Consider the following 27,397-nt stretch of genomic DNA (forward strand, 5'->3'; position numbering starts at 1 on the left):
TTTTTTGTTTCTGTTTTTAGGCTAATATTGCTTTTAGCTAATATTTTGGCTTAGCTATCAGCTTCAGCTTTTTCAGCTATTAGCTTCAGCGTTTTCAGCTCTTAGCTTTGCCGTTCATTGATCTAGACTGGTGAGATCTGATACAATTATGAACTCAGTTTTCAACAAAGCTGAAGCTTACGCATGACAAAAGTTTAAATCTGCAGCTTATAAACTATTGCGTGGGTTTTTAACATACATGTAAAATAACTATTTGTAGTCATTTCAAGCAGAGTTTCTAAAGCAAAGCTGTGCTGAAATGTAAAACAGTCATAGAACTGCTTTGCAGCAGACTGTGTTTCTGTTGATCAGATCGGAAAAATTACATAAAAAACACTCGAATTCTCCAGAACGGTTTAGTTTAGTTTCGTTTCGTTTTCTCGCACAACAGCATGTGACTTCCCTCTCTTCTTTGAAGGCTCTCAAATAAGTTTCACTTCCTGACATTTGGTGTCTGTTGAAGAGCCTTAACTTTAATCTGTGCTGTGAAACAGCACTAGTGCTTCCTCTCAGTATTTTCAAAATAAAACTTCGACTGCTCAGTTTTTAGAGCGCCATAAAAGGCAGGCAGTAAAAATGTGGTAGTTAGATCAAAGTATTGCTCAAATTAAATTGTTATGTTTTTTTGTTTTGTTTTTTTTTTTTTTTGCAAATGAAAAATGTTTCCCCGCGACCCCGAAAGGGAAAAGCTACCAAGAAGATGAATGAGTGAATGAATGAAAAATAATTGATAGTTGATTAATTCAAAATGAATTGTGAAAAATAAAGAGAAAAAAAAGAGTATACATTCCTATGATAATTGCTTTACATTAACGACTCCTATGGAAAATAATCTGCATACATATATATTTTCGTTGATGTTTGATACTTGATTTATATTAATGATTTTTTTTTTCTAACGACAAATAATCTGCATATTTTGTTTGAATTTTGATAATAGATCTGCATATGCGATGACAAAGTCTGAAATAGCATTATATCTACTTACACAGTCATGTGATTTATTGTCACTTGAGGATTCATAATAACCTGAATCTGGAAAGATATAAATGTCTGATCTCAAGTTATGAACTGGATAATGATAATACATGTAAAGGAAATGGTATGGTCGAGAAGCGGTGGGATTATATAAGTTCACTTCCTCCTATTCTGCTTCAGGCCATCTCTTAACGTCTACTTATCCTGTGTTTGACATGTCTTTATGGATGTAAACTTCTGATGATTGACTGTATTGCACATTAATTATTTTTTTCTTCTTGATTGCTTGAAATAAACCATTATTCGCCCTTTTTTCCTCTGAGGAAAACTTTTGTCTTAAATTTAAATGGTCTACAAAAATTAAACATTTGTGCAACCTTGTAATCCTTAAAAGACTCTTCGTAAAAAACTAAAAAAAGTGTGGTTTATTTGATTTTAAATGAAAGACCTTCCCTTGTAGCTGCTTAGTTGTTGTGACATAATTAGGTTTATTTTCTGTTATTTTGCGCTGTGTGTGTTAAATGTGATACAAATCTGTAATAACTTGAAGTGTAGCCACCAGCTGGTTTGTTAGATTTAGAACTTCCTGATTTTCCAGTTGAATACATGTATTCACCCGTCCACTAGACCTGTTTAATCCCTTTAAGGGTTCTGCTGGAGTGCTGGAGCCTATCATAGCCACAGTTGGGCAGAGGCGGGGCATACCCTGGACAGGTCTCTCGTTCCTTGCAGGGTCCATTGGAAGCTCCAGAAACGTTTGGCAGAAAGGATCAGGTGTGATTGAGTTTTTTGTTTAATCCAGTTTAAAATAAAAAGTATTTCTTGTCTTATTTTTAGTTATGTCTGGGGTCTAATGCGGCACCAAATCCACCACAAGCATCTAGAAATATTCCCCATGCCAATGCATCAGCAGCAGCTGCTGCCTGAGCGGTTGATGTGAGGAGGGAGGGTCATTGTCATTCAGCACTCAATACTGAGCTCTTATTTTTAAAAGTCAGCAGTTGAACTTCCCTCGCATTGCGCCACTCCTGACAGAGCCGTGCGCGTCTTATAGGTGGAGCTGGTGCGCTCGTTGCTCAGAGTACAGAGGGAAAGGTCTGTCTGACAGTAAACTTGAAAGTTTCACCATGCAGAAAGCAGCTGTGCTGATCTTCATAACCATCTGTGCTCTTTCTGGTAAGAAGCTGTGCTCCCTTTACAGCCTTTATTTCAAATAAGCAAAAAGGATTTAGAACTTGTGATAAGGAACCAAAAAGTTATAGAAGATAAATAATTCTAAAACCAGGATTACTTCAGCACATTAAAGTAACTTAGTAGAATTTACGTTAAACCTGTACATGCTTGAGTGTTGTTTCAGTGATTATGCTGTTAATTCGATAATTGAATGAGGCAAATGAAGTTCTGACCAGGCCTCACTGTAACTTCCTGGATTGTTTAAGGAACAAAAATTTCCGCAGTCAACCATTTCAGGCCTGAGTCACATGTCTGCCAGTAGGTAGAAGTTGGTTTTGTAGGCCACAGATCCGGTTTTTGAGTGAGAGGTCATGGCACCTGTCCAGTGCACACTTTAGTTTACCTTTTATAGTGTGCCTCTTTTAGGAAGCGTATCTCTCCATTTGTCTCCAATCCAAAGACTGTTTTCAAGTTCATAGAACATGTCCGATTGTTTATTTGAGGGATCAAGCTGCTCAGTGAAGAATATCTGAACTAGCCATGTAGAATTAAAAAAAAGGACAACATTTACTGAAGTCGCTCTCTTGTCCTGTAACAGTGGTGGATTATTTTAGGTCAGAATGTCGCGTTTTTTTTACTCCTTCAGAAACTCTGTCATCGTCCTCATGTGTTGGTCTAGTTGCGATGGCTGATTCAGCAAAGTGACAAGTGCCACACCACTCATGTGACCCTTAGAACGCTAACGTTACAGCTCCGACTTCCCCTCAGAAACTGTGTCAGGGTCAGAGTCAGGCGCCGAAAAGCAAACACTCCAGGAAGAGGATAAAATAAAGTCCATGTGAGCAACGCTGAGACTTTTATTGTCTGGCCACATTCCTGTTCTAAATATAAGTTATGTCAATCATAACCTTGATATATTCAGAACTGATAAGTGGTTTTTCAGTGCACTGTGTGAATGAGTGAGGATTATTTCGTATGTCAGTCTGTCTCAAGACTGCAGAATCTAGACTTACTTTACCTTACATTTTTGACAATGGAAACACATTTGGAGACACCAGATTATGGGAAACACTGTCCCCGTTTCACCCGTTTCTTGAGTGACAGTTTCAGAAACCATTTGGTGGAAGACCAATTCGTAGATTTGAACCTATATCTCCCAGTCATGGCAGACACTCTACCTCAAGCTGTACTGTTTGAGGAAATGCTGTAATCTGTGATTGGTTGTAGTGATGAATTGTAGGTTTATTTAGTTGATAGGGACAAAGTACAATAATAGACATCTGTTTAGAGAGTTGTTGATTTAAATATACCGGATTATAGCAATGATGCAATCGTTTGCATCTGTAGTCTCCTGGCAGGTACACAATAAAACAGACAGCAGCTAACACTACACAGACACATGATGAAAGAAAAGCAGTAGAAAATACAATAGCTGATTATTAAACAGCAGAGTATAAGATCACAATAAAAGCATTTGACACGACAACACAATAGTAAGAGAATTAAGAGAAAAACAGAAAAGAAGTCATGCAATAGTAGCATAATAAATGTGATTCGTTATAATGTCAAGGAAATTGGTGAATAAAAAAAGGACTTATCATTGAAGTCGGATTTATTTGCAGGTGTAATAACTGCCCAGCTCTCAAATATCTATCAACTTGGTCTGTGACTAGATATTTTTATGCAAAACTGAAGTTCTAGACTAGGTCCTAGACCCACCACACCACTACTCTGAAACAACTTCTTAGTCTCAAGAGTCAATAATTACGAAATAAAAATCAAAGCTAGTTTAGGTCACTCTAAGTTTGAGGTTGTAGATTATGTAAATGTTATTCTCATTGAAAAAAAATGTTTTTTGTCTTTCTGAATGAAGCACTGTCATGGGTCGAAGGTGCAAGGAACAAGAAACCTTCTGCATCCATGGCCCCACCAAATCAGTTTGAGCAAGCCAATACTACCACATCAAAACCTACCACTAAGCCAACAACCACAACTAAAGCCACCACCACCACCACCAACACCACGACACCAAAACCTACCACACCTAAAACCACCACCAACACCACAACGCCAAAACCCACCACTAAGCCAACAACCACAACTAAACCCACCACAAAACCCACCACAAAACCCACCACTAAACCAACAACCACCCCTCCCTCACCAACTCCCTCAACCAACTTGACAGTTGGAAACTACAATGTGACATCCCAAGGAAAAATATGCCTGATGACCAAAATGGCTCTTCAGATCCGGCTTATAACAAAGCAGGTAAAAGTCAAATGACTTGTGTGTTCTTTTTGATTTTTAAAGCTGTGGTCTGTGTAAAAATAATTCATTGTATTTCTTATTTTTTGTTTCAGAATAATGGGACTTTCATTGTTCAGCCATCTAAGACTGACACTGAGGGGGGGTGCATGAAGACAAATGCTGAAATAAAACTAAAATTCCAAGAAGGCTTCATAAATTTCCACTTTAACAAGGTGATTTACATTTACTGTTTAAGAAAATATCATTTATAATGTTCTAGACTTATGATCAAAGAGAAAGGTCAATGTTCTTCCAATGCTTCCTGTCTGTTAGCTCTGCTAAACACCATATTTATAGATAAATATTTAGATACAAAGCCCACTTACAAAGTCCAGCACAGCCTCTCGACTATCTGAGGACTGATCTCTTCTAAACAGAGATTTTGAATATTGCTGGAGCCAACCTCCTGATTTGGGAATCACATCCCTGAGTGTTTAAGGATCTTGGGCACTACTGTTGCCTTCAGCATGACAATGAGAGAGCAAAGATCCTGATGGACTTCCAGATCCAGACGGACAGGATGGTAATGGAGAACCAACCAGACATTGTAGTGGTGGATAAAGAACAGAGGAAAGCCGTTGTGGTGGATGTGGCAGTACCAAGTCATGGTAACATCAAGAAGAAGGAACATGAGAAACTGGAGAAATACCAGGGACTCAGAGAGGAACTGGAGAAAGCTTGAAGGTGAAAGTGACAGTGGTGCCCGTGGTAATTGGAGCACTCGAGGCTGTAACCTCCAAACTGGAGGAGTGGCTACAGCAGATCCCTGGAAAGACCTAAGACATCTCAGTCCAGAAAAGAACAGGAACAGCTGAGATCCTGCAGGACCCTCAAACTCCCAGACCTCTGGTAGAGGAGAAACCACCAGTGGGTGCTGAGAGGGGAATTATTTGTTAAATGTATTTACTGGCATTGATGGATTTTGCTTTTGATTTTCTGAGAAAGAGAATTATCTGAACTGTTCCTCCCTTCTTCTCTCCCTCAGAGTGAAGACATGGTCTACGTTGATGCTCTGTCTTTTAACCTGAAATACCCCTTAGTGAAAGGAGGTAGGTCACATAACTGGCCGTTTTGGATTGTTTAGCGGTCACTGCTGAGGAACTGGCTTATAGGCAAACATTTACTAGAAATGTTTTGATTTAGAAACAAAAGTTTCCTTAACTCTGTGCTTCTCCACAAACCACAAAGAGAACCAACCTGTTAGGTTACCTCTACGCGAATGATTCCAGAGTAGCGAGCAACCTGTTTTTGAACAGTGCGGTGTGACAAGTTTTCTCATACAAGTGACCTTATCCAACCTGTTTTCTTTCACTGAAAAATGTTTTCCTTTCCTTAAGACTGCTGTATCCTTCTCCTCCACTGTTGCAGGTATGGAATACGATGCCTCCAACACGTCCTTGAAATTGTTCTCTGCACGTAGCGGACACTCGTACTCCTGCAGGAGTCAGTCTGTGTACATGGGTAACGGACTGTATCTGGATGTGACTCAGGCTCAAATGCAGGCCCTGGATTTACAGAATGGCAATTTTGGCAAACGTAAGTATTGTTGTCAAAAAACATGTTTGCTTTCATGTGTCTGTTACAGATCCAGGTTTGTATTAATCACCTGTTCAAACCACTGTTTTACTGAGCTCCTCCATTTTTTATTTTAATAAAAAATGTTTAGTGTTTTTTTGACAACTTGTGAAATATTTAACAATTAGATAATTAATGTACATGGAGTTTCACCTCTATTATCTTCCAGTAAAGATACTTCATTCTGGCTCATAAGTTTAACAGCACTGCATGATTGGCATAAACTACGATGAGCCCTTCGTTGTTTCAGGCCATAGCGGCCTCGAAGCGCCAGCAGGTTTTTGATTGCATTAGCTTGAAAGAAGCTCTAACCTACATTTCTATCTGTTCTTTACCTGATTGCATACTGATGAAAGCATGAGCAACATTTGACCATTATTCTTGATGACCTTATCAACGGTCCATTTGTTTAATCTGCTATCAATGGTGCAAAGCAGCAAATGTGCTTTCACTGAACTGTTGATGCTTTCTTGCTTTTCCAGCCGACGCCTGCCCTGCTGACCAGCCGGACTACCGTGTTGCCATCGCGGTGGGGGTGACCCTGCTGGTACTCATTGTGGTGGTGGTGATTGTGTACTTGCTGGGTCGCAGAAGGAGGACCGATGGGTACCAGTCTCTTTAAGCAGGGGTGGCCGGAGCTTAATGAAGATGCCGACTCTATTAATGTGGCTTTTCGGGGCTTTGCTGTCACCCTGAGAAGACATTTGTATTAACCTACCTATTAGAGCCCTGATTATTTTTCCCGTCCCTGGTTCTCATCCACAGAAAGTGCCATTTAAAGAATTGCATTGAGCACCTTACTCCACACAGTCCAGCCTCAGGTTGCAGGCTATTGGTCCAGTTGTCATTTGGTCAAAAGTGTAGTTTTGTTTTAGAGACAAAGGCAGTTTAAAGTTACTTCTGCCATGAATCTGAGGGATCTCCAATACAAATAAACAACCACTGGAAGAGAGCAAAAAAAAAACCAATACAACAAGTTGAAAATGCATAACCACTGAAAGTTTCAAGAACCTCTTCCAGTTACTCTCAAAGGATTATTTTCTGCTCAATAATTTTCCATGAGGCCATTTAATGTGCACACAATACATGAAATGAACTGACAACTGCTGTGACCCGACTAGGCTAAGCAGATGGGTTTAAAGGACTCGTGAATTTTTGTTTCCCAACAATCCCATGCATTGGAAAGTGGGAGTCTTTGTTTTAAATGCTTCGTAACAGATTGGAGACACTAAATAGTTCCAGAAACTGACTCAGTCTTGATGTCATGAAGCAGCCAGGAGATCTGAGCATTGATTCCACATTTTTTTAAGACTATTAAAAAATTGATTTTATAAATTCTATTAAAATGTGGCTTTTTTAATCAATTTTCCTATTATTTTCATTTGAAATGTATAATTGTCTGACCTGGCTAAGTATAAACCAACAACAGCCTATTTTCCACTGTTTTACAGGACTTTTTTTATTCTCGCCTAATTTTAATCTTTTTTTTTTTAGATTTTTTTTAGCTTTCTGCTGGACATAATAATATAAACTGCTTTTGATTGATGCTGGGTATGAATATGTAAGGGATTTTGCAGCCGTATTTGCACTGCTGTTCCATCAGCCTTTGTCTTCGTCAGAGTTGCATGCCTCTAATGATGCTTGGCGTGGTTTTCATGCAGGAGTTTAGAGGCCACGCTTTGCTCAGGGTATTTACAAATCATGCACTGATTCAGAGATTGTAAGGGAGATTTAGAGCAATAATTCTGAAGCAGGAAAGTTTCTCAGAAAACTCCAGAAGCTGCCCCCTGCTGGTCATCAGAGAGACTCTAGCTTTAAAGTTACTTAGTTTTCTTATTTTGTGTGTTTTTATGATTTCATTTTCTTGAAAATATTACCTTGCTTGTTTGATGTTTTCAGTGATCTGGCTTTACCTTCAGTAGATACTCTTCATTATGCACAATTGTGCAACAAAAGCAGAATTAAATGTGGCCTATTTGAACTTTGACATCAACATGCATAAAACGTGTGAGGGAGTTAGACATCAGAAACCTGTTTGGTATTTGATAACAGCTGGTCTGTGTTTACAGGACTGCTTGATAGTTTTGAACAAAAGAAAAAAATGAAATACTTTTTTGCTGCATTGGAAACAAAAGGAAGTAATGATTGCAATGAACAAATAAAGAAAACAGACTGTCAGACGAATAATTTTACATTTTGTTTAAGAAAGGGAAAGGATAAGAAAAGGGAACCTGTTTTTGAAGCCAGATATCTCCCATATTTGTGTTTCACTAGAATTGCTGCTTTCTAAAAAAGAAGTGTAGTACAGAAGTGAGTACATTAATTGTACACTGTGCATTAACTTTGTATTTGATAACTTCAATGCTTTACTGACTTCCAATAAAAATGTTTCTAAAGTTTTGTGTGTTTTTCTGCTGACTTGTAAGTTTATTTAGGTTTTTAAAAAAGTGAAGAAAGAAAATTAAAAATATTTTATAAACCTTTTGAACCGACATTAAAAACAAGTCATAGTGAAAATAGTTTAAGTATTTTAGATAGGAAAATCAAAGTTTAATTTACCTGATGACCTTTGTTTTTTCACCCTCACATATAATAGTGAGTCGATAAACCAGCATTTGAGATGCAACATCTTTCCTAGAGGTATGCAGCTCATGCTGAGACAATAGGGGAAAAGCTCAGCCAGACACCTCCAGACACCTCCAGACACCTCCAGATACATCCAGACACCTCCAGATACCTCCAGACACCACCAGATACCTCCAGACACCTCCAGATACATCCAGACACCTCCAGATACCTCCAGACACCTCCAGATACATCCAGACACCTCCAGATACATCCAGACACCTCCAGATACATCCAGACACCTCCAGACACCTCCAGATACCTCCAGATACCTCGAGATACATCCAGACACCTCCAGATACCTCCAGACACCTCCAGATACATCCAGACACCTCCAGATACCTCCAGACACCTCCAGATACCTCCAGATACCTCCAGATACCTCCAGATACCTCCAGATACCTCCAGATACCTCCAGATACCTCCAGATACCTCCAGATACCTCCAGATACCTCTAGACACCTCCAGATACCTCCAGATACATCCAGACACCTCCAGATACCTCCAGATACCTCTAGACACCTCCAGATACCTCCAGATACATTCAGACACCTCCAGATACCTCCAGGTACCTCCAGACACCTCCAGACACCTCCAGATACCTCCAGATACCTCCAGACACCTCCAGACACCTCCAGACACCTCCAGATACCTCCAGATACCTCCAGACACCTCCAGATACCTCCAGATACATTCAGATACCTCCAGATACCTCCAGATACCTCCAGGCACCTCCAGACACCTCCAGATACCTCCAGATACCTCCAGACACCTCCAGACACCTCCAGACACCTCCAGATACCTCCAGATACATCCAGACACCTCCAGATACCTCCAGACACCTCCAGACACCTCCACATACCTCCAGATACCTCCAGACACCTCAAGACAGCTCCATGTGTCATAGCTGTGCTGCTCCCTCATCCATGCAGTCTGTGGGAAGTTAATCAGGTGATCAGCGACACCTGCTTACCTCCCTTCATTAGGAGCTGCTGCCCTGCAGACTGTGTCAGTTCGTCTCAACTCTTCCTTGGAGCACCAACGACCCTGTTCATGAGAACCTTGGATACTGACTGACCTGTGAATCTGTCTGAGAAATCCCCTGCACTGGAACCGTTCCATCCATGAGTCTTGCCCCAGCACCTTTGCCACCTGTCAATTCCTCATTCTATCTGGACAGCCTAAAAGAAATCCCCGAGCACCACCCTCAACATCAGCCTCCTGTGTCTACCCCCCCATTCACCTCCACTGAGGCACCGTCTGTTGATCACTGTTCACGACCTGTCAGACAGAGCCTAACCTGGTCCTGTCTGATTCCATGTGCCTCCTCCTGTCTACATTTCTAACTTCTCTCCTCCCGTAGTGACTGTAAGCTCCTCCTGACCAAAGGCTGTAACCCCAGAATTCTTCGTGCTACCTGACCCAAATAAACCCTTTATTTATCAATTCTGTGCCTGTGTTCATTGGGATCCAAACACGAATCCTTTCACCACATACTTCCACATACCTCCTATCTCTATTTTATTGCGTGACAATGTTATTTGCTTATCGGGCATTACTCCAATCAAATGTTGATCTGTTGTAAAAGTGTTCCCAGACATATTTTAATTATGACTATGTCGTTTTTAGCCAATGTCATAAAACCTGTCATTTTCTAGGACTTAGTTTCTGCAGAGCAGCAGGAGTTAATTAAAAATTCCCCTCTAAGTTGTGGGCGGGAGTCCCGGCGAGGGCCAGGGCAGGCAGCAGGCAATCAGAGATGAAGCAGGGTAGCAAGTACACAATCCCAACATGGGGTTGGTTGTCCCTACAGAAGTTCAATAGGATTTCAGTGATGAATTAGGATGTTAAAAGATAATGTGTAAACAAAATTTAAGCTAGAAACTGCCAAGAATATGATAGTTGTCATCAATGGCCCTTATAATTAAAATGTGACTAAATGAGATGATTAGTTTATTTGAATTATTTTCTAGGTTTTGATAAATTACACCAATCAATTGTCAGTGCGAAAAATTCCTTGTTATCTTTTCATACCAAAACAAACTTACAAACATCATAAAATGGTCTGTGACAAATAAGTATGGACAATATCACTGTACACACAGTTGAAAAAAAAGGTAATGGTTTGGTAACAACCAACCCCGATCTCCCCATTGCGTTCGGGTCCGTTGACTCCCATGTTAATGTTCACTCTGACGAAACATTAGGCAGAGGGATGAATAATATGTTTAATGTCAGCAGATATCAGCCAGAACAACGCTGTGAGAGGTTTTTGTGCCGTCGTTTTCCCAGCAAAGGTCACATAAGAAACCATTTGAGGTTTTCATCTGCAAATTATGAAGTTTTATTCTTAAAATGTTACATTTGGTTTATTTAGAACATTTCGATCTGAAAACTGTGACTTTTGCTAGCAATATGGTTGCACTAAAGTCCCTCCATACAATGCAGGAGCACTGAGATTGATGCTCCACGTTAACTGGTCCGCGTGTTTGTCTCCACACGTCCATGTCGCTGCAGCCGGACCGGACCGGACCGGACCGGACGTAAGGCACGCTCTCTGGGTGACGTCACACTCGCTCGGTCCATCTTTGGCTACAGTCTATTGCGCAACAGCAGGGACATTCCTCCGGGAGGGGTAGCAGACAGGGAAGGGTCTTTCTCCAAACTTTGGGTCACACCCGCACACAGACACAAGCTGCGGCGGGAAACGGGGAGAAACCTTCACCACGCCAGTGTCCGGAACCGGTACCGAGCCATTATGACAGGTAACCTCGTGGAACGGAGAGAAGTTCTTCTGCTCGATTAGATCCAGATGTGGTCCAGAAATCTAACTTCCGGCTTGAAGCATCTGCGAGTTTTCTGTCTTTCCTCGATGATGCTTCATTTGTTTGTTTCGACTGTCTCTCTACGTTTGAGTTTCTACTGTCTGAGCAGAAGTGCTGTTTGTCATTTCTCTGCGGTAGTTTGACTTCAGTCATAGACAGCTGGAGGACCGGAGGTGGATCACGTGACTGATGGAGTGGTCCGCTTTCTGAGAAGTCAAGGCCCGGGGGCCAGATCCGGCCCTCCAGAACATTTTATTTTATTGTTATTAATGACCAGGTGTTATCTTGGGCTCATTTCTAACAAAATATTTTTTATGAAGAGTAAAATATTCAAAGTTATTTATGTATTTATTCTAGAATAATATTCCTGCCTGTTTATATTCATAGTTGCGTTAAAAAGTTAGGATTTTAAAGTGTGTTCAATAAATGCTTATCCTGTTCGGCCTGCGACTTATGATGCGTTTTGACTCTCCTGTTCCAGACGGAGCAGCAGAGGTGGTGGTGGAGGACTCGGGTCCTGCTCAGAGCCCTCTGGTGTCCATCACCTTTCAGAGGGATGTCAACTGGAAGAAGAAATACCTGGAGGCTGAGCCTAAGGCTCTTGGGGTAGGTCTAGAGATTGTGGGTCTTAGACGGTGCAGCCGGACTCTAAGCTGCTGTCTGTGTCTTTCAGATAACCCAGATCGGCCTGAGCCTGTATGTGGTCGTCTGTCTCACTGTGTTTCACTCTCAGGATCTGCCTGTCCAGAGAACCATGATAGCTTTCTACTGCTTTTCACTCATGGTAAGTGTTAGGGAGGTCCCCATCAGAATGTTTTGGCCCCGATTCCGAGTTCTTTGGTTTTGATACCAGTACAGAGTCCTGATCCGATACTTTTGTAAAAGAAAAAAACTAATAATGATAATTATAAACTGGTCCAGGTTGGTCCTAGTTGTATTTTATTTACCTTTTTTTAAATAATTGAATCGTTGTAGCATGAATGTGATGATGAGTTTTCAGGACTAGATCATATCAGTGGAGCAGCTTTTCTTGAGAGATTATGGATTTATTTAGTGAGTTTCTTTTGTTTCCACTTTCTCCCAGAGAAGCCATCTATCTCCCTGTCGCAGCAGGAGAGTGTCATTCTCATTAAAAAGAAACAAAATCACAAGTTTTTTTCTGTTAAAATGCCCTTGGAGGAGACACTTCTGTCTGCTTTAAACGTTCATTTATTGATTTTTTTATCCTGGAGATCTGAAGCTGTGAATGTCTAGCTAACTTTAGATCTGTATCTCCTGTTGCTCAAACTGCTGCTGCTGCACTTTACGGCAGTAAAATGTCGTGATTTGTTCATGACATGCAGACTTCTGCCAAAGTTTTTATTTGAAATAATACATTTCAAATATGAAACGCTGATAAAAAATAATAGATATCCAGTTCAGATACCTGCAGAGCAGGGGTGCCCAAACTTTTTCACTCAAAGAGCCAAAATCCTAATGAGATCTGGTCCGCGGGCCAAATACAGCATTTTCTTTTTTGCATGTCATGAAATAAAAGGAGAAAATAAAGAAAATGGTTTCATTTATGTATTTTGATTCTGTATTCATTAAGGTAACATTCATTAGTAAGAATAAAAAGTAAATAACATTTGTCTTTGAAAGCTTTAACAGCAAGGCCTCACCGATCATTTTTAATTTAAAAACCAGAACAAGCTAAAACAAACTTTCTTCCAATGAAAACATCAAACTGGGATCTAATGACAGACGCGGAGCTGCTCTTTGACTTTGTCTGTTTGCTGCTGTCGCTCCATCTTGGCTAGCTAAAAAAGACGCTAACAGCATCGGAAGTGACCGTGAAGCCGTGAAGACTCTTGGGAATTTCTAACACAAAAGAAGCTCAGGGCTGACTCACGTGTGGGTTGTTTCAACCATAGAAAGAGCTAACAGCGCCACCGCGGGCCCCATGCTGCAGGGGTACAGGGAGCTTGTGTTGTTCTTGCTCATTGTCTTGTCCAGGGCCATTGGAGTGACAGTGAGGAGAAGCTGACGGGCTCTTCCTCTCTGTCACTCCCAAACCACTTTACGATCCTGCTCAACACACAGAGTCATATCCGAGCACGAGGAGAGCCGGGATTCACACCGCCACCTGCGTGCTGACAGACACTCATGCTAACTTCAACTGCAGGAATCTACTACAAGTCCTGCTTTTATGAGGGAGTGAAGAAACAAAATACCATAAAACCAAAGTAATCAATTTGTATTTTCTTTATTGTTAAGACCTACAACTTCTACCACAATTGAATGCAATGATTATATTGAAACCTATAGCTATTCACCCATTTAGTTAAGCTCAGCTGCTTGAACATTGAAACAGTGGGGATAATAATTGTTTAATTCCTTGCAGAAAACACGTTTTTCTCTGACCTAAGTGTGGTAGATCTGAACACGCCCCTTTCTCTTCCCATGTCTCTGTTGTGGTCCTGATGCTGCATACCTGTGTTCTCATCGTAGGTGGTGATAGCGGGGAGTGTGGCTCTGTCTGCACAAAACCTCCATCTCTCCACAGTGAGTTCTCTCTGCACAATTCATCCAGTTTATTTGTAAAATAGTACAAATACAAAACATGGGGAAAAAATGGGATTTATCTAAACACAGATTTGGTGTCTGTTCTCAGTCTTTGACTGCAGCAGAATGTCCTGAAATGAGTCGTTTGTTTGACTGAAGGGTTCATTTCTGAAGGAAGCTGTCTTCTGTTCCAGCTGAAGGCCTGTTTGGTGATGGAGATTGTGGCGAGTCTGGCTTCCTTTTGCAACATTATGATGTCATTAATTGAAAATTCATGGGTAGACCATAAATGCTGGATCTTTTATGAAGACAAAAATTCGACCAGTTTGTTAGAAGTCTGCCTTGACCTTGAGGTAAGATCAAGTTCTGCCATAAATACACAGAAGCAATGAACACTGGTTTTTGGAGGAAGTCAGTGTCAGTCTTTTCTTTTGTCATTCTCAGAGAGTTTCCACTCGTTTCTTTGCTGGTAGTCTGCTCATCCACTCTGCTCTCCTGGCCATCTCCATCACCCTGGTTGTATACTGCTGCAAGGTGGTCAAGTGTTGTGGACCGCCTCCAAAAGTGGTGAGCACATTCCTTTGGATGGTTTGTCAAACTGTGGAAGCAGGAAGGGCGTAGGCCCGGGCTCACACGGCTAGCGTTACAGCTCAGGTGCGATGGGGAAGCGGTCCAGCTACAGCAGATGGCTCATATTGAGACACAGATTCACGTGATAACCCATTGACGCATTTACTGAAAGATAGAAGCTTTAGAGAGGAAAAGACTTCCAGTTGACTGTCACTTTTACTTTGTGTGCTCCTACAGCCGATGATTACTGTCCAAACTCCCCCTCGCCACCATGACCAGGAGACTGCCCAGAGGAGCACGCACGAGTGATGCACATGCACAAATCCTTCCCATTCCAAACACACACACACATGGAACTTTATGGGGAATATTTTCTTTACACAGAACTTTAGTTCTTTGTTTAGTTTTGCTTTTATTGTGTCATAAACTGCAAAGAAACCTGTTGAACTGCTACAGAGCACAGCTCTGCTCCACCTACAGACCATCAACACTCCTTCAGGAGAACACAAAAGTCTGTTAAAACTAAGTTGTGTTGTTAACTTCATGTTTCCTTACACAACAGAACCGCTCTAGAGGTCTCATTTCCAAAACTCTGGCCAGTTCCCCTCCTGCTCCCCACAACCAGCTCTGGACAGCTGATCATATCAGACCCAGAAACATTTATTACTGTGTTTTCTGGATTTTAATACTTTTTTCCTACGTTTTCAATCTTGCAGCTCATACAAAGGTGCCGCTATTCTGTAGATTTGTCTTCCACCACTAGGGGCACTCTAACATACGGAAGCTCAGAGCTGCCACCCAGTGGACATAAAAAAATAGCAAATGCATTGCTTTATTTATGTTTTTTAAGGATTTTAAAAATATAAATATGGATCATATTGTAACACAAAATGCTCAGTAGCTCTGAAACAAAGTAAATGTTTGCTAATCTTTGTTGTAGTAGGACAGTGAGGTCATGATTAGTCAATACAGAAAGTTTGGTGACTGTAGCTTTAATATTTTCAGAACTATTGAGCATCTGTATTATGTTGTATGTCTCTATTAAAAATTGATTGAAAAAATAACAAAACAAAAAAAAATACTTTCTAGGAATATGTATTATAGCCTGAATATGATGACGAGTCTTCATTACTAGCTTATATAAATGCAGACATTTATTCATTTTTGAGAGATGATTGATTTTTACAGAATGGCCTTTTCTCCAAGCTTGTACTTCGTAGACGGTCCCTTAGCAGCCATCGCTCCATCTGCAGCTCGAACAGAACACTTCTCATTAAACGGCAGAAAAAACATCATTTTTTCTTTTGAAATCCATTTAAAGCTAACTCTCTGTGATATTACAAAATGATTGAGATACTTGCTTTCACATTTGTATGTTTATCAGAAGAGCTATTGAGGCCGGAAGTCTAATCCGTGATCATCTCTCTAACTTTACTGAACTGGTTTCTGAACGCAACACGTTGTTACAATAAACGATATACTTCAAACAATTGAATGTTGTGTTGTAAGAATACGAAATGTTTTATGTTATAACTAGGGCTCCGAAAGTGAATGCATTAACACACGGGATTAATAAAAATAAATAAATAAAATACTACTAGCTTGATGCTAACGTTTAATGTAATTTCACATAGGACGGCTAATGCTAATGCTCAGTTGATCTAATCATATATTGGTGACTAAATATCTTTATAAACTCACACACATGAATTTTATAAACTCTTTTAAGGAAATATTTTATAATAACCAATTGTGGTCTAAAACTTTGTTTTGGTCATTCTTTGCTTGTTGTTATTGAAGAAACTGTGTTGCTATAGCATGATCACCACCTAGTGGTCAAACTAAAACGTCCTCCAGGAGAAGCAGAACAATGTTTCCAATGTTAATGATCTGAACATTTTAGTTAGAACTTCTCCTTTAGAGAATCCATGTAACTCTGGATGATATTAACAATCTCATTATTTCACTGATACATTTACAGTATGTGAACTGGATCAGATTCATATAAATATATTCAAATCATACAGTAGATTATAAATGTGTTTCTAAACAAATGTGTATAAATGTGTAAACTCAAAGTTGAAGTGAGAGGATTGAAAGAATAAAAAAATTTGGAATCACATCGTTTCTGTAAATGGTTATTGATACCCAGCCCTATAATGCACATTCAGGAACCCATGTTTGACGGCGTAACATAAACGTAGCATCAGGCCCAAAGTGCTTTACAGTCCCGTTCACGCACTGATGGCAGCTCCACTGAACGAACACTAGCCTATAAGCACCAAGAGTAGCGTGAGGTTCAGGCAGGAGAAGAACTGAACCAGCGCTCAGGGGTGGAGCCTCTGCTCCATGACTTTTTCTTCTTCAGTCTGGCACATCTAAATGAGGGGAGCAAAGAGCAATTAAATAATTTATTTGTGTGACTATAATTCATAAAAATACATTCTCAACATAAATCTATTACATTAAAAATAGGGACACTTCATTGAATTTTACAGTCAAGGTTCTATACAGAAATCACACTCCACAACAATAACTTCTGTGCAGTTTCCACCAGTCACGGTAGTCGTCATGTCTTTACATCTGCAGCTCGTCTGCCCAGTGGTCCTGAGGATCAACCACATGTTTGTGTTAAGAAGCTTCTCTCACAGGTCGTCCACAGGTGATCCGGCCATGTGGGCTGACTCACCGGGGAAGAGAAGTCTGCGATCTCCTCCAGGTCTCCCAGGCAACCGTGCTTCTGACGAATGAGGCTGCCCCATAGCACCGAGCGACGGCAGGAAGGACACGCCCCCTCCACCGGCAGAAGCTGGGACGGCTCTGACTGCAGGAAATGTCTGGCCAGGCAGATTAAATGACTGCTCATCCCACAGGACGCATGGAAACAGCTCACTTTCTCTGATGCCTGGTGAAGAGAAAGAGCATATATTGACCAATCAGAACCTGTCTCTTTCTTTATCCAATCAGCTCTAACAACATGCAATTTCTGCAAAACACAAATACAGAAAATATAAATTAAACAAGCTGAATTTAAAGTATTATAACTGGAAAACATCAAATCTTGGTAGTAAAACTTCATACTTTAAAGACCCACTCTGAGGAAAACTGTTTTTAACATGTTCTTGTACCATCGTTCTGATCATTGGGAACAAATATAGAGAATAGTAAAGCTTAAAATTCCATTTCAGAGTATTTATTTACATCGTGAATCAGAAGCAGACATGAAATGTCTTTGGTTTGTCCTCGAAAACAACAGATTTTTATATTTAAGCTAAAAACTGCATAATCATAATAAAAAAGAGCACTTAGAACACTTTTAAAACAGATCAAAGAATGATTAAGTCAGTGAAAACACATTAAGGAAGCAGTCTCATGAGGGTTTTCTTCCATCATGCCACCAGGAACTAAAAAATCCTAATAATGTTACAAGTGTGTCTTTAACAACTACCGCCACTGGTCCTTTGCAGATGAAGCAGCTGCTGGCCTCGTCCTCCGCTCTGATCTGCAGCTGCTGCTTCTTCTTGGCCCGAACACTTCCAAAAGCGATGGGGATGTGCAGAGGGGGCTGCAGAGCTGGTTCAAAGTCCATCCTGTACTCCTGCTTCAGCCAGCGGGCCGTCAGCGGCAGCCTGTTCCACGGCGCCGCGCGCAGCATGTTGGAGACCACCCGCCAGTGGAACTGCAAGCTGGACTCTTTTCTGGAGCGCCGGGCGACGTGACCCAAGCGCCGGGAAGAGTGTGGATGCTGCCACGCCCATTCAAACTGTCAGACACACAGAAAGATGAGGGCTGGGTCTCTATGTGAGCATAAATCAGATTCAAAGTTTGTTAACACTTCTCACACACGGTCACAAGGTCAACTTTTTTTTGTTTGGGTCGAACCTGATGCAGACTTGAACATCCCAACTTTGACTTTTTGTTTTCATCATCAGGAAAAACAATTCTGCAATTGCATTTTATTCATATAAAACGGTTACTGTCCAGTTTTATGAACTTAAATCTGGATAACAGAAGCTACAGCATGAGCAGAGGCTGACTAAACCGCAGATGAATGGAATTTGTGGTCCCATACATTTCTATCTACACTGGCTATGAAACATGGCCATCATAGCCTCAATGCATGTGTCAAAGTCAAGGCCCAGGGGCCGATCCGGCCCTCCAGATTAATTTATTTTATTGTTATTAATGACCCGATCTTATCTTGTGCTCATTTCTAACTTGTATAATTTTGACAAAATATATTTTTGTGGACCATAAAACATTGAAAGTTATTTAAGGTTTAACTTGATTTATTCTGGAATAATATTCCTGTCTTTTTATTATTCATAATTATGTCAAAAAGTTACAGTTTTAAAGTTTTAAAAATGGCTTTTACTAAGAATCTTTAGGCTGTTCAGAAGTTTGGCTAATATTTCAGCGACATGCTAGCTGTTTTGACTAATTTAGGCTTTTGTTCAGTTTTTTAGGCTGTTTTGGGGTTTGCCTAAAATTTCAGCTACATCTTTCTTTTTTTTTTTTTGGCTGTTTTGGAGTTTAGCTAATATTTCAGCGACATGCTCCCCGTTTTAGCTAATTTTAGGCTTTTCTTTTTAAGATCTTTAGGCTGTTTTGGAGTTATGTTAACCACTAGCCTTTGGTTACTTATATATATATACATATATTTTTAGATATTTTGATGTTTAGCTAATTTTTCAGCGACATGCTAGCTGCTTTGGCCAACTAGAGTTTTTTTATTTTATTTCATTTTATTTTTTGTTTTTTAGGCTAATTTGGCATTTAGTTAATATTTTATCTGGCCATCTGCTTCAACTTTTTCAGCTATCTATTTCAACATCTTCAGCATCCAAATTAATCTTATAGCATTCCCACTTGCATGATCACAGCTAATACTATGTATCAAGTTCATAATTTTGTTAAAAATTATGGTTTTAAAGTTTTAGAAATTTAGTTTTAGTGTGTTTAATGTTAATCTGTGAAAGCAGAGAACAGGTGGAGGTGGAGTTAGAGAGGTGGAGGTTTGCCCTGGAAAGGAGAGGAATGAAGGTTAGCCGCAGTAAGACAGAGTACATGTGTGTGAATGAGAGGAACCAGAGTGGAAGAGTGAGGTTACAGGGAGAAGAGATAAAGAAGGGGGAGGAGTTTAAGTATTTAGGGTCAACAGTACAGAGTAATGGAGAGTGTGGAAAAGAAGTGAAGAGGAGAGTGCAAGCAGGTTGGAATGGGTGGAGAAAAGTGTCAGGTGTGATGTGTGACAGAAGAGTTTCAGCACAAATGAAAGGAAAGGTGTACAAGACTGTGGTGAGACCAGCCATGTTGTTTGGACTAGAAACAGTGGGACTGAAGAAAAGACAGGAAGCAGAGCTGGAGGTAGCAGAGATGAAGATGCTGAGGTTCTCTTTGGGAGTGACCAGGATGGATAGGATCAGGAATGAATACATCAGAGGGACAGCACATGTTAGAGGTTTTGGAGATAAAGTCAGAGAGGCCAGACTGAGATGGTTTGGACATGTTCAGAGGAGAGACAGTGAATATATTGGTAGAAGGATGCTGAGTCTAGAGCTGACAGGAAAGAGGTCTAGAGGAAGACCAAAGAGGAGGTTTATGGATGCAGTGAATGAAGACATGAAGGTGGCTGGTGTTAGAGTGGAGGATGCTGAAGACAGGCTTAGATGGAGGAAACTGATTCGCTGTGGCGACCCCTGAAGGGAAAAGCCCAAAGGAAAAGAAGAAGAGATGTTAAGGTGTGTTTTGGATTTTGACCCCTTGTGCGATTGACTTTGACACCCCTGCCTTAATGTACATTTGGATGATATTCTTCTCTACAGAACAGGTGATGCTGCGGCTGCAGGTCAAGAGTCAGATGAAAGCATCGTCTATGATTGACAGGTGACACTCACCCTGAGAGCAGCGATGTCAGAGGGAAAGCCGTGGATAACAAGGACCATTTCCCTGAGACAGACACACTGAGAGGTTAACCGCGGTGATCCAGAGGAGCATGCTGAGCAGACAGCAGTGATCGTTGAGAGACATACCATGGTCCTCTTCCGCTGGTCCTTTTGGCCCCGCCGCGGTGTCGCCCGGCGTTGTGCTGGCCGATCCGCCGCTCCGGATTCACGGTGAAGCCGATGTAGATGCGGCCCTTAAATCTGGGATTCGTGCAGTAAAGCATGTACACCCCAAAGAAACTCTCCACCTCCACTACCATTATGTCGTCATGGGATTGTCGCTAAATCCCAGATGGGCGGAATGCTTTTATTTTGAAGGAGCCATCCGTGTAATTTTATGTAAACTAATGAGTGTAACCCTGATACTGACAGGAAACCCAGCTAAACGACGGAGGACTTTAAGACGGCCTGTAGTAATCGCGTTCTAACCGCCCCATGATCCTTCACAAACTCGTCACTTCAAAATCGGGAGAATAAACGGCTTTCGGGGTTTAGTGGGTCACAAATATGCCTGATCAAAAATAACACTCATTGTGTTTCACTGCTATATTCAGAAAATATTTGTCATGTGTAATGTTTTTAGCAAAAAATTGGTTTGTGTTTATGAAGAAGAACAACACTTTCGTGTTTATTTTACATTCTTTACAGAAAGATTTTAATTAGGTTTTCCGCAGGCACCTCTCGTATCTCTACTTTAAAAACCAGTTTCCTGTTGTGGTTTCACATGATAGGCGCTGATTGGCTGAAGCTCAAGCTGCCGCAACAGGATTGGGTAGTTTTATGGTGACGTTGGACGCACGGGACAGACCGGCATCCACACCGGAGTGACCGAAACCCAGCAGTCTGAGTAGAAACATCGATTTCGGTAAATAATAAGCAGATATACGATCCGTTTTCTGTTTTCAGGGATGTAGAAAGTGACGAATACTCCAGGATTTTGAGCCTCATCCTGTTTGTCTGTTTCTCTCATCAGGTTAAGGGGTAATTGTTTAACATTGAACGTGTTTTTGTTTTATCTCGCAGGCATGGCGATAACAGCAGACCATATCAAGAATAAACTTATGAAGGAGCTTTCGGCAGCGCACGTGGTAATTTAAAATCATTTTTATTTTGCAGCTCATACATTTCTGTAGGACAGCATAGGAGATCCTGCACAGTAATGTAACGTGGTCAGCTACAGTTATGATGTGAACTGCTGGTTTCAGGTGAGTGCACCGAGCATGCCCAGAACACAGATCCAGCTCTGCCTGTTAAGAGAGATGGAGCTCAGCAGTTCTTCACAGGTTCAGTTAAAGTCCTCCATCGCATCTTCAGAGCAGCTGGATGATCGTTTTCTCCCCGTCTCTTTGATGGTCCATAGATGCCCAAAACAGTTTAGGACTGCAGACTTTTAGTCACTGAGGGTAAGGGGATCATACTACCAATTACATCAATGGTTCCCTCACTAAACTCTGTAGCTTCCCAGTGTCAGCAGTACTCATGGAGCCCCAAACCATGACAGTCCCAAGACATGCTCAATTGCTCAAATGCTTTATGGTCTCAGTAATCAATGCTCCTCCTCTGCTTGTTCACAAGCTGCTGGTGTTCTTCCTCATCCTCTTTAGAAGAGTCCTCTAAAAACCTCTGGCAGATGCTCTCATCTTCTGTGGTCAAAGTCTTCTAATCGCCACAAATTCAACCTCTTGGTGACTCTTTCTTCTCTCAGGCCCCCCCTCGACTGTGCCTTAGAGCGCTGTGCTATCGCGCACAGCTGCCACCTGGCTGGACGTGTTGGGAGTCAGTTTGTGGACCTTTTTGTCTTGTGAAATAAATGTGCTTCAATGTCGATGTATTTTTGCTTGTACTTTTAACTCATGCCGCCCTCGTGCGACACGGGCTGAAGATACTTGATTTTTGACATCCTTCCTTTCCTGTACCCTCATGTGTCTTTTTCGGGCGATAAGCGCTGTAGTAACAGCTGCTGCCCACCACCTAATTTCCCCCCCCCTGGGATTAATAAAGTATAATTGATTGATTGACGTTTAGGATGTTGTCCTTCTTCTAGCTGGAACCATAGACTGTAAAAACAATGGACAGATCGAGCAATGAGGTCCCCCATTGGAAATGCATTACTTCCTCTCCTCGCGAAAGTAGACCGCCGCTTTCACCGTCAATTCCTGAAATGGATACCGCCATTTGCAAACAATCTTCAGCGATTGGTCTGAGTCATAGCTGAGTCATCGAATCTACAGGAAGTACTGTCGCCAATCAGGAGTGAGTTTATTGCAACCGTCTGCCTCTTTCCACGCCTCTACCACGAGACAGCGGGATGTAAACAGCTTCTACTTTAATAACGGCGGCTCTAGAGAATTGTACAAGTCATTGCTGAAGCCTTTGAGGGAGAACCATTCCAACATTTGATTCTGTCAGCGTTCCTTTGGGATTTACTTACATTTATTCCTTTTTGTCGAGATAAAAGGAGCATTTGGGTGACGCCGCTGGAGAAATGCACGTGTCCCTCTCGCGCGCGCCGCAGCTTTTCAGTTGTCATTCGCGGCCAGGTTAGAGTCTGATCAGATGCACGTGAGAAGCGCGTTCGGCGGTATTTAAAATAAATAACCATCCTAACAAGTGAACAGCTGGATCTTTTTCTGTTTGAAAATACGACCAGGTCCTTTCAAGTTTGTCTCGCGCTCCTCAGACGGCTGCGTCTAATTCAGGCTGAAGCTGGAAAATTGCAGCGAAGCTTAAACTTTGGTTGGTGATTTTATGCGCATATATGTAACTTATTATTTAAAATCTACAATCAAAACAGTGAAAAAAAGAAAAACGAACGTTAAACAAAGAAAAAAGTCCAAAGCACATAACCTCAGAGTGAAATCTATTTCTACTGAGTAAATCCTCATCTAAAAATGTCGACAGCATGCTCCTCTTGTTGTTTCAAACTGCTGCATCGGTACATTCCATTGAGGAAAACAACAGTAGGACAATGATTGGTACATTGTTGAATTGTAAAGTAGGTGTTAAAAGGTCTTCACGGACCCATTGATGAAGTCTGCTCCCATTGGCTACCCGTCACCTGTCACTCAAACCCCCCAGACGGTCGACGTCAGACCCACAAACGCTTATTGAGCCATCTGATTGGTCAATTTATAACTCTAATAACTTGTGATAATGGAAAAAAATCTTTAAAAAAAATTAGGATTAGAAAAAAGAAGTTAATCAGAAAGCAGCAGAGGAAGAATGATTATTCTGACATATAAAATGACTGAGAAATAACTGTCTGTTTCTCAATGTAAGTCAATGGGACTTTGGCCTTTTTGCAACCCAGTGGTACTTCCTATATGAACACGGAAGGAGGGGGGCTTGCTTTGTCCAGTTATTCTATATACAGTCTATGATCAAAACCTAGAAGGAGCCGTATAGTCTTTAGCCTTTAAGTCATTTTAAAAATACATTCATGACCTTCTTTTTTTTATAATAAATAAGAATCATGTCTATTTTTGCACAAAAGCAACAATATAAAAAGAACCTAGCATCTCTCAAAATGTGATTTTTACTTATTTTTAAAATAAAAGATGCTTTGTGCCAAACAGGAACATCTCAGTTCAGTTAGTAACCAGTGTTGTGCAGCATAAGATATATGTGCTTTGAACTCAATAGTAAACATGAACAGCAGTTCCACTACTTAGTGCAGAATTGTTGTAAACAACAAAACAAAAATTAAACAATTCAGGTAACTGCCAGACGCATTGGTGCAACGTCTCACCAAAGGATGATGAATATAACGTTTTACAACCTCTTCAAACAAAAATAAAAGATCAATATTTGGAGAGAACCCATTGAGATTCAATCACAGGACTAAATGTTCTGATAAATCACAATATTGATATTTTGGCACACCCCTTGCAGTGAGTAAGGTGTCCAAAGTGTGTTCAAATCCAGAGCACTAGATAGTCCTGCACACAGTGTAGGGAGTGAACTCTGTCTCAGCCTTAGAGAGAGAAGCTGTCTTCACCGTTGTGTTTTGATGGCACTAAATGGCATCATGAGATCGCCATTCTGAGATCGACCCTCGATCTTTAACAATAAAAATAATTAAAACAATAACACAACTAGATCACTGGAAACTTGAAACCAATAGAATATACAAAGTGGTCAACATTTTGAAGGAGTGGCTTTATGGCTGGACCTCTTAACCAATACATTATTATCAGAGGGATGAGATGGCTGGGATCAATAATGTGGTATCAGAGCTGTTCCTGGGATCAACTTCATGAAGCCCGCCGTAGATCTGAATGTGGTTTCAGTGGATGCTGAGCCTGCTGGGATCTCTTTCAGTAAAAGACGCTTCCTTTATGACCACCTCATTCAACAGACTGCTGTTATGTTCTGAAGCTGCTGCTGGTGTTAACTCCAAATGCAAATGAGGTAGAGCTGCCACGATTAGTCGACTTATCCACTAATTTAACAGTCAATTAGCCGTTGCTTTATATTCCATGGAGTCAGAGTGTAGTAAAGTTGAACAAAGTTGTGAACGTTCAGCACCAAAAAATGTACTTTTTTATATTTGAGTCAGTGAGACCAAAACTTTATCTTTAGTGAAAATAGTTCCTTGTTTCAGATGCAAACCTCATTAGAGAGATCAGGAATATACTTTCACTCAAACTCATTTTGACAGGTGACCTTTGACCCTACATACCTTGTTCCGTCATCTTGAGGGGCGGGTCATCTATCAAAACGAGTTTGATGGATGGTGTAGGGTCAAAGGTCATCTGTCAAAACGAGTTTGATGGATGGTGTAAGGGTCAAAGGTCACCAGTAAAACGAGTTTGATGGATAGTATATTTTTCATCTCTCTCATTTGATTTAAACCCCAGAAACTAATGAAGTTCAGGAGCTGCACGATTCATTAAATGTCGAATAAACTATCATCTTAATTGTCTTTAGTTTTACTCAGTTTAAAGATAATGATGGCTAAGATGTGTGTTTTACATCCACTTTACACATGACCTGATTAGTCGACTAATTTGTAGAAAATAATTGGTGATTAGTTGACTAATGAAATAATCGTTTGTGGCAGCTCTACAGTGAGATAAAGCTGTAAGAAAAGCTAGTTTGTCAAACACACAAACCATTATTATCTAGCACGCTGACTGAGGTTTTCTGGTGGATATTGACGGCGTTTATCTGGGCTTTTTCCAGGACGTGGAGGACACTTCACCCAACAGATGTGCGACTAGTTTCAAAGTCCTGGTGGTGTCGTCACAGTTTGAGGGCAAACCGCTGCTACAGAGACACAGGTGGGACAAAAAAGTGTTGGAATTTAATGAAATATTTCAGGCTGTGTTTACTGGTTCCCTATAAAATAGAGTTTCACTGTTTTAAGACTGATAAAAAATAATACGTCATCTTTTCGCTGCGTGCGTCTGTAGACGCTCATCTGTGTTTCCCTCAGGTGTGTGCATGTCATGAAGTCCTGACCTGTTTGCAGGATGGTGAACACGTGTCTGGCTGAGGAGCTGAAAGAAATCCACGCCTTCGAGCAGAAGACTCTCACTCCAGAGCAGTGGGAGAAACAGAAGTCACAGTGATGCTCCTCGTTCCTTTCTCCTATCTTTGCTCCAACACGAACTAGCTCTAATTTTTCCAGTTGTGAGATTAGCAGCAGAACACTTTGCTGAGCTTTTTATCCAGTGATTGACATGAGGCCCACATCTACTGTCATTTACAGGAATAAAACCCAGATTCTTAGTTTTGAATCTTTATTTTCCCCTTTTGGTATCAGAGATATAAAGATGAGCTTCATGCATAAAGTTTCTTCAGGATCCAGGATGGCCTTTTCTCAGTTTAAATCATTTATATCTCTGTTTTGGTAAGAAGAAACGGTTGTCCAGCGTACCTGAATGCTAATGCTGCTCTCATCACATTGTGGTCTCCATCACTGCGGTCTGCTGAATCTGGAAAACTCCACTAACAGATTCAGTAACAAAACTCCACCAATCAGTGTGATGTCATCAACCAGGCAGAGTTTCAGTTACTGCTTTTCTGTCGGGAAAACTTCCCTCATTGCTGCACAAGAGGAGGGTTTGACGGAGACGCAAACATCTTCAGCATCAGGGAGGAGTCGGAGGCTGCAGGAGGAGCCGGGTGGCACCGGAAAAGACCCGTCGGGAAGCTGGATCTGATCTGGGATTGGATCGTCCAGACCCACTGTGGAGGCAGAATATCAAGGGGGGCAAGTCTGGGTGCACTGACAGTTTGGAGGGTCAAATCACTTCAATAATAAACATTATTTATGAAGCACTTAAACTGCTCACAGAGACCCGAAGTGCTGTACAATAATAGGGAATAAAAATTTACAAAGAATTAGATCAAGGCCATCAGCTTCAGTGTTTTCAACAATTAACTTCAGCGTTTTCAGCCATCAATTTCAGCATCTTCAGCAGCCAAATTCAGCTTACAGCATTCACACTAACATTATTGCAGGTAATGTTATATATTTAGTTCATAATTATGTTAAAAAGTTATGACTGATTTTAAAGTTTTATAAATGTAGTTTTAGAGTGTTCAGTAAATGTTTATCCTGTTCGTCCCGCGACCTAAGGTGTGTTTTAGATTTTGACCCCCATTTGATTGAGTTTGACACCCCTGCATTACATGAACTGACTCTTAGACAAACTTGACTTTATTGAGGTTTAATTTTGGGGCTGAAAATAAAATTGATTTAAAGTCCAAAAAGAAATGGATAATAAACTGCTCACAAAAATTAAAGGAACACTTTTTTATTGGGCCTGGCATGAATTGAATTAAACCTGTCTGATAATTTTCTGG

The 27,397-nt window shown here is 40.9% G+C and overlaps 4 protein-coding genes across 4 annotated transcripts; 3 read left to right on the top strand and 1 right to left on the bottom strand.

Moving 5' to 3' along the window:
- The first annotated feature begins 2,036 nt into the window (after positions 1 to 2,036).
- Positions 2,037 to 8,472, top strand: si:ch211-212k18.7 (macrosialin). Its single transcript, XM_024288487.2, has 6 exons — positions 2,037 to 2,193; positions 4,064 to 4,461; positions 4,554 to 4,673; positions 5,486 to 5,549; positions 5,869 to 6,036; positions 6,558 to 8,472. Exons 1-6 carry the CDS (start codon positions 2,145 to 2,147, stop codon positions 6,695 to 6,697), a joined length of 939 nt encoding a protein of 312 aa, XP_024144255.1. The 5' UTR covers positions 2,037 to 2,144; the 3' UTR covers positions 6,698 to 8,472.
- A 2,792-nt stretch (positions 8,473 to 11,264) lies between these two features.
- LOC112156499 lies at positions 11,265 to 16,584 on the top strand. Its single transcript, XM_024288806.2, has 7 exons — positions 11,265 to 11,465; positions 12,007 to 12,131; positions 12,199 to 12,309; positions 14,016 to 14,069; positions 14,264 to 14,422; positions 14,514 to 14,636; positions 14,877 to 16,584. Exons 1-7 carry the CDS (start codon positions 11,459 to 11,461, stop codon positions 14,946 to 14,948), a joined length of 651 nt encoding a protein of 216 aa, XP_024144574.1. The 5' UTR covers positions 11,265 to 11,458; the 3' UTR covers positions 14,949 to 16,584.
- Positions 16,585 to 17,036: 452 nt separating this feature from the next.
- slx1b (SLX1 homolog B, structure-specific endonuclease subunit) lies at positions 17,037 to 21,063 on the bottom strand. Its single transcript, XM_024288732.2, has 5 exons — positions 20,672 to 21,063; positions 20,537 to 20,588; positions 18,088 to 18,402; positions 17,329 to 17,544; positions 17,037 to 17,246 (listed from the first exon to the last, which is right to left on the bottom strand). The coding sequence occupies exons 1-5, from the start codon at positions 20,842 to 20,844 to the stop codon at positions 17,217 to 17,219; spliced, it is 786 nt and encodes a 261-aa protein (XP_024144500.1). The 5' UTR covers positions 20,845 to 21,063; the 3' UTR covers positions 17,037 to 17,216.
- A 226-nt stretch (positions 21,064 to 21,289) lies between these two features.
- zgc:112271 (uncharacterized protein LOC553698 homolog) lies at positions 21,290 to 26,325 on the top strand. The gene is made up of 4 exons (XM_024288734.2): positions 21,290 to 21,449; positions 21,608 to 21,672; positions 25,769 to 25,866; positions 26,058 to 26,325. The coding sequence occupies exons 2-4, from the start codon at positions 21,610 to 21,612 to the stop codon at positions 26,155 to 26,157; spliced, it is 261 nt and encodes an 86-aa protein (XP_024144502.1). The 5' UTR covers positions 21,290 to 21,449; positions 21,608 to 21,609; the 3' UTR covers positions 26,158 to 26,325.
- The last annotated feature ends 1,072 nt before the right edge of the window (positions 26,326 to 27,397 follow it).

The sequence above is a fragment of the Oryzias melastigma genome, linkage group LG18 (assembly GCF_002922805.2).
Source record: "Oryzias melastigma strain HK-1 linkage group LG18, ASM292280v2, whole genome shotgun sequence".
Taxonomy (NCBI): domain Eukaryota; kingdom Metazoa; phylum Chordata; class Actinopteri; order Beloniformes; family Adrianichthyidae; genus Oryzias; species Oryzias melastigma.